The 7,500-nt window shown below is 40.6% G+C and overlaps 1 protein-coding gene across 1 annotated transcript in view; it reads left to right on the plus strand.

Annotated features, from left to right (window-relative positions):
- LOC138038780 (elongation factor 2b-like) overlaps nucleotides 1-6,047 on the plus strand; it is a 37,822-nt gene extending 31,775 nt beyond the window's left edge. Inside the window, exons 11-13 of the mRNA XM_068884822.1 lie at nucleotides 2,136-2,672; nucleotides 3,643-3,775; nucleotides 5,623-6,047. Coding sequence (XP_068740923.1) covers nucleotides 2,136-2,672; nucleotides 3,643-3,775; nucleotides 5,623-5,816 — 864 coding nt within the window. The 3' untranslated portion in view covers nucleotides 5,817-6,047. The remainder of the gene's footprint in view (nucleotides 1-2,135; nucleotides 2,673-3,642; nucleotides 3,776-5,622) is intronic.
- Nucleotides 6,048-7,500: the final 1,453 nt, after the last annotated feature.

Genomic DNA, 7,500 nt, shown 5'->3' on the forward strand with positions numbered 1-7,500 from the left:
TAGCATTCCACTGACTGCCTCATCAATAAGGCAGGTGTTAGGTGCTGCTGGACTGTAGGTTAACCATTCTACTACCTTGCGTGTCGACATGCATGTTCAGCTTTACTCTACAGGACAAAACTGTAAGCTCATGTTGTCGGTGAGTTACTAACCCTTTCTCCCAAGAGTGAGACATATTTTTTACTAATGCCAGACGATTTTAATCATCAATAGGGGTCTCTGTAGGGATGAATGGGTCAAGTATACCGTAAACACCTGCAGATAATCCGCACCTTTTTCCCAAAAATCGTCGCTAGAAATCAGGGGCGTTATCCTGGTCCCAGAGGATTTTCATGAGCTGCGAGAGAGCTGCAAAGTGGCGAGAAAGAGGAAAACCTCTGGTTATCTTGGACTTGAATGTCACTTTCATGCAGACGCCAGGGTCTGGATCTGACCTTCGGGTCAATATGATTGGTCCCTTTAAAAATTAGTGGCTGATAACCACGTGATTGTTAAGTTGCCATTAGTCGCTTTTGTAATTATCAATTTGACGCGTTTGACAGCTTGCATCTGCATGAAAGTGGGTTTTCTCTTTCTCGCCGCTTTGCGACATGTGTTTGCTGCTTCGCAGCTCTCTCCGCTCAAGGGTACAGAGGCGTGGATTATCTGCAGGAACATTTGAAAAAGGCTGCTTCCGGTGTCCGGGTTTGCATTTTGCGTCCGATCTTATGCCTGGTTACTAAGCTACGAACGTTCCGCTGACTTTCTTGATGTGATGCTGAAAATATGGAAAAACTGAAGAAATTCCTGTCAACAAATTTCAGAAAAAATAATCTTCTGTCAAAGTTGGTAGAAACGATGTTCATCATAGTAAAGTGCTAAAATTGTCGGTAAGACTTTAAAGTATAATCCGTTTCCATGTTTATAGTGAGTTTTCGTTCGATGAACGGTGGATGAAGAACACTTCTAAAGACCCGACTTTGGCTTTCTTTCAAAAACATTTTCCCGAAATTTGGGCTGCTAAATACAGGGTGCAGCTTATCTGTTGGAGTTTACGGTATTTAAATCTGACTAAGTATGAGATTTATGCAACATTAGCCCAGTAAGATGCCTTAATGAGAGTTGTACAGTACAACCAGATGATCCATGCAATGAAAATACTGCACAAAAAGGTGCTTCTGATTTGTATGGTATTGGTGTCATTTTGTGAAGCAAATGATTGTGGTGTCGTCACCAACCTTGCTACATATATAACTCCTGTTTTTGTGGTTTTGGACTTGGGAAGCGATTTTGGCTCAGACTAGAAGTCTTTGGTAGTTTTAACTAGCATCACGGAAACTTGTTCACTGGTTTTGGTTTTGATTTTGATCGACAGTGATGTTTTTATCATTTCCATGATTGCTTTTTACCTGATCTAATTACCTTCATCTGATTAAATTTCTACTCATTATTATTAGATTATTTACAAGACTCTCTATTCTCTATTTTCGAATTCCCCATAATACACTTTGTTAGCCCCCAAATTTTGCATAAACTATTGTTTTCAAATGCTCTTGGGGACACTGCATATTCCCAAGAGCATTTGAAAACAATGGTTTATGCAAAATTTGGGGGGCAAACAAAGTGTATTATGGGGAATTCGAAAATAGAGAATAGGTCAATTTTTCTTTCTGAGCAATTTCCTTTTTGTCTCTGAATACTAAACCTATAAAATGCCACTCGTATACAAACTCGCTCTCCATCAACTAGTTACGTTCAGTAGAATAACATGTTTCTCAACACTTTATTCTCTGTGTTGCCATTATCATAAACCCACTTAGCCTTAAAGGTTGTGTCCATTGTGTCCCTTCAAAGTTTTTCTTTCCTTTATCTTAAAGCAAAAAACACTTTCTTTGACGCCCCCTAAGAGCAGGGTAAAAGTTTTGGTCACCTTTCAAGAAAGCAAAATCAATCCAAGAGTCCTTGTACCGTGGAAAGCTTCCTGTACGCTATTAAGCTGTTGTTGAGAGTGAAAGCTACCAGTAGCCCTTTTTTTTTTTGACTGCATGCGGCAAATTAACATAACAATTCAAGCCCCTGATATCGTAGGTACTAGCGTTGGGTCATTCAAGTTCACTAGCACATAATAACCGGAGTATTCTCTTACTTTTGGGTAGAAATCGGAACCAGTGGTTTCGTACCGTGAGACAGTTACTGGAACTTCGTCCCAGACTTGCCTTTCCAAGTCTCCAAACAAACACAACCGTCTGTTCATGACGGCTGAGGCTTTCCCTGATGATCTGGCTGAAGATATCGACAAAGGAGAAGTGTCAGCAAAGCAAGACCCAAAAATGCGTGGCCGCTTCTTAAGCGAGAAGTATAAGTGGGATGTAACAGAAGCCCGAAAGGTTTGGTGCTTTGGTCCTGAAGGAACTGGTCCAAATATGGTCGTTGATATAACAAAAGGAGTCCAGTACTTGAATGAAATCAAGGACAGTGTTGTAGCAGGATTCCAGTGGGCAACTAAAGAGGGTCCCCTTTGTGAGGAAAATGTGCGTGGTGTGAGGTTTAACATTCATGATGTCACGCTTCATGCAGATGCTATTCACCGTGGTGGTGGTCAGATCATCCCAACTGCTCGACGATGTTTCTTGGCCTGCATGTTGACTGCCGAGCCAGCTCTTTTAGAACCCGTTTATCTTTGTGAGATCCAGGTAAGGTGGATTTTGCAACACTGCTACAGTGCTAGAAATTACAAAAAAAATCCAGGTTGTCCCGTAAATCTGGTTGCCCTAATAAATGCTTGGTTTCCATGAGGAAACCCCCTTGTATTAAATTCCTGCCATGTTGAGATGCAATCACATGCCGTTTGAGCTTTAGCATCCCACAGTTCTAAGTGTGCGCCTGTGGTTTTTTAGGGAGGTTTGAGTTTAAGTTTTGGCCTTTTTGTGTCTCGGCTCGCCGTGACACTATTGTCAGCCCAAGACCATTCCGATTGATTTTGTTAGCAGCAATCGGGTCACCGATTGGACGTCAATTTCCGTAGCTGGACATCGATTAATCGATTTTTTTCCTCTTGTCGGAACCATGAGTGTTTTTTGCCTTCACTGAAGAGGATGAAAAACAGGGAATTTTGTTGAAATTAAGGAAAAAATTACATAGGGAGCTTCTTTAGAGCCAAGCGAAAACATCTGAATGGTTTTTATGGCAATTGTAAAGGATCACTGAAATTTCGCGAATTTTCTTAAATCGCGAAATTCGCGAAATTAACGTGTCGCGAAAATTTCATGTAATAAGGTAGCCACCAGTATAACAGAACCAAATATTTATGACTTGTTCTTTCATCCACTGCCGAGCCAGTACTTCCATAGGTCTCGAATTTGGCCCTGTATTCTGTAGTTAGCCTTTGACAATTTATTGGAAGTTGTATATCGTTTGAATCGCATTCTTTTGCTGATACTGCAAATCAGATTCTTTTGTTGCTTTGCTCTACCAACTAAGCTCTTAGTACAGCGCAATCGAACTTCCATTTCGAAAGTAGGATGTGTGGAATGCTGTCCATGGGTGCATTTCTTGGTCAAGGGGCTGGCTGGCTTGCGTTAGGATTCCTGGAGTCGCAACTGTATGGGATGATCAACAATTAGGGCTATGATAGCGTGTTTGATTTTGTCTTTTACATTATAGTGCCCAGAAAATGCTGTTGGTGGCATTTATGGCGTTCTTAACAGGAGACGTGGGGTAGTTAATGAAGAGAACCAAATAACGGGGACTCCCATGTTTCAAGTTAAAGCATTTCTCCCTGTGATGGAATCATTTGGTAAGTCTTGTTATAAGATTTCTTTGTGATTGTTGCAATTTCATACATGCTAGTGTACACGAAGACCCTGAATGCCATCAATAACGAAGGCGTATTGTGCCTCCTGCTTGAGCTGAAAAGCCTTTTCAAATCCTTCATGTCATTTAACAACCGCACCAGAAAATAACTGGGTGAAACACGAAATAAACAGGTCTGCTGGAAGCGTGCTTGCATTTCAACAAATGAGCCCCAAACATGGCAAGAATTCGTGACGCTGATGAATAACAAAGCAGTTTCTATTTCCAAATAAAAAGTTGAAAACGTTGGAATTAACCTCGTCTAGGAGAGTGAATTTTTGACTTTTCAGAAGCAAAGGTCAACCTCAAGAGTTAGACGATTGTGATCTTCGTGTTGAATTCGCACATTTCTTGTCGACTTTAACAACACTTTAAAGAAAACTAGACGCTAAATGAGCGTACACTGGGTTGCCTATTGTACTTGTTACTCAAAAACCGAAGGGACTGAGTTGGGTGGTAATGAACTGCAGCGTTCCTGGCAATTTTTTCAAGTCGGGGGTCATTAAGATCATTTTAAGGGGTCACCCAGAAGTCATACCAGCAGAGGCCTTTGGCTCACGCCTTCATACCACGAGACAGATCTTTTTCTGAGGTTAAAAACCTGGCTACCAGCCTATTTATCATTTGTCAGAAAGATAAAGATTCCTGTCATCTTTAGAAAACATTGCGCGCAATTAGTGCAGTAACACAGCGCTTTATTCCACATTGAGCTGCGTTTTATCTTCCAGGATATTCAAGTTCAATATGTAGCTCTAATAGTACACAATATTGTTTTGGTATTTTATATCATTGTCGTGTCATGGTAAAAGTCTTAGTTAAATAGCCCAGAAAGATCGAAGGAAATAAAAGGGAATCGAGAAACATTGCCTTCTAGGCTGACATGTTGATCATTTCCAAGTTCCCTCACAACTTCTTCTCTGGTACCGAAGATACTGGTTATCATACTTGTTATGATTTCGCAGAAAACGGCAGAACATTTTTGCAGTGAATGGGAAAATTTATTTCAGAAAAGTAAAACATGAGGTCAGGGGCAGTTCACATTTTCACCTTTAAAAGGTCAGACTGACAGGACCGTTTCATGTGATTTCATTAAGACTGAAGCGTGACAACCCTGTATTCGACTGATTAAATAGAATTAGTTTGCAGTTAAAGTTGATCCAGCTCCGATTCATCAGTATGTAGTTATGTAGACCACTTTCATAAATGGCGACTTCTTTTACATTCTTTTGTATTTTTGTTAGTTTAACCTACTGCCCTCATTTTGAAACAAATATTTTGAAATTTACTCGTCGTGGCGAGGCTAGAAGGGCTTATTTGCTTTCAAACAGAAGAATATTTTATTTGGCTGCCATAATGAAATAGGTCTATTTGATCCAACAATGTTCAATTAAGCAAAAAATAATTGGTTCAGCATAAATAACACTGCGCTGGGTGATATTGCTACGAAGTAATGAAACTCACGGTAATGAAGGTTTTTGAATATTCTGGTCTTTCTACGCTGCTGTTAGGATGTTAAAAATGAATCGAATTCACCGTACGCTTATCAGCAGGAAGGGGAACCCATCCTTCAGCCTTCCCCTCCCCCCATCGTAAGCAAAAGCATAAGACGCAAAAACTTGTCATGTGTTGGTGCTGATTGTCGATACGCCTCTGAGTTTGTGTGTGGGTGTGTTGCTTATGCTTTCGCCCCAAGTGAGGATCAGGCTGTCTCGTTATTAAGAAAAGTGCGATGAAGTTTGTACCTCGCTACCCTAATAGTTCCTTTTTCCTTTTTCCTTTTTCTCTTTGAAGGTTTCACTGCTGATCTCAGATCCAACACTGGTGGCCAGGCTTTCCCTCAGTGCGTGTTCGATCACTGGCAGCCATTACCAGGCAAACTTGATGACGAGGGATCCAAGCCGGCAGTGGTGGTGGCTGGAATAAGGAAAAGAAAGGGTCTTAAGGAGGTGAGACCAGTTGCGGAAGACTTCATGGATAAATTGTAACATTTCCTCATGGTCGCGTCAAGTGAGAGACAGGGTTCAGTACTCTATAGCTCTGTACTCTTTATAGTGAGAACATGTGTAACGATAAGGAGAATTAAACTTAATTTGCCTCAGTTGGGCATTATAGGTCACCTTTCTGCAATAACAGCAAAGGAAGTGGGTGAAAGAATTGTACAGGCGGTAACTTTAAGGCCTGAGAGAACGCAATAAAATTTGTAGCTAAGATGTGAATCCTTGCTTTGTTGTGTACGCGTATTTAACTTTCGTCAAGTTTTGTTCCATCTAGCTCGGTTTTCGAACTTTACCTTCCTGTCAAAGACCCATTTCCACCCTTGATTCAACGCGATCGTTTGAAAATGGCACCATTTGTGGGTTAGAGGCTGTTGTGAGTGTTTTGTTTACAAATACACCCACGCGCTTACCGTACAATAAACGAGGAATTTTCAATACTGCACCGGACCTCGTTCCCAGGGTGTCTTTTTTCGATTAGGAGAGAGACCCTGGTTGGGGTTGGTCACGTGGATCTCCTCAACAAACATTTTCCCACTGGGGTAGAGTCATCGTTATATTTTAACCCGCAAGTGGGCGAAAGCGTAATCGTTTGACGAGGCATTTTTTCAATAATCTTAACTTTTCAATGTAAGTTTCAAAAAGGTCAAAACAGCTGTTGTTGGATTCACACAAGAGCGGTCAAGCTAGAAACAAGAGCTTTTGTGACCGGTAAGACCTTCGAAGTCGAGCGGCGATTGAAATTCGCAAAAAAGATGATTTCGTTCGTAGCTAAAGTTGCTTCTACAGAACATACACTATCATTTAGAATACACCACATTCTTTTTTTGCATGATAAAATGTCTCTTATTTTACCGGCGCTAGAAATATACTTCACAATTTGTCATAAATGAAACGCTAAAACCCAGTGTGCAGTTGCAAAAATATGACATATAAATGAGTCAAAACTGTCTACTCGCTGTACAAGCTTGCGACTTAATTAGGAATCACCTCCAGTAGAGGAACACAGCTCACTTCTGGTTTTTGTCACGTGTTTAACCCCTTGACTACTCGTAGCTCCTCAATTAGAATATATATTTTTTAAAAAGATGGTCTATACTTTGAAATTTTTTCTTGCATTTCTTTATGTGGTAAGCATACTACAATCACACGATAGTACTTACAGAACACATGCGTATTTGTGAGATATGTATGTAAAAACTCTGTTTGGGTCCCCCGTGCTACTTTCGATCCTGAGAGGGAGAGATTAATCGGCCTCTGAACCATTCGTGACACTTTTTAATGTCTTAAAGGCTCAAAAAGGCCTCTTTATTTGCAAGTGAAAAGAATTACATTAATCAATAATAGATACAAGCAAAATCACGATAATCCCATATATCGTAACTACTAAGGCATTGTTCTCCAATTTCGCAAGTGCATATCCAATGCACCAAACTCCAGGAAACAAATATTGCGTTCCTTTGGACACACAGATCTTAAATTGAGAGCGGATAGGCGACGTAACAATAGCTCCTCAAAAAAAGAAATAGTATTTCGTTTCCGGAATGGTAAGGGCAGGAGAAAAGATGAAGTACTGCAGTGTTGGTCACTCGGTCTGTCATTTATTTCGCTGCGTCTTTTGGAGCTCTCGAGAAGTAAAGATAAAAATGTGGACGCAAACTCTCTTGGAACAGTG

This window comes from Montipora capricornis, chromosome 2, assembly GCF_036669925.1.
Source record: "Montipora capricornis isolate CH-2021 chromosome 2, ASM3666992v2, whole genome shotgun sequence".
NCBI classification, from domain to species: Eukaryota; Metazoa; Cnidaria; class Anthozoa; order Scleractinia; family Acroporidae; genus Montipora; species Montipora capricornis.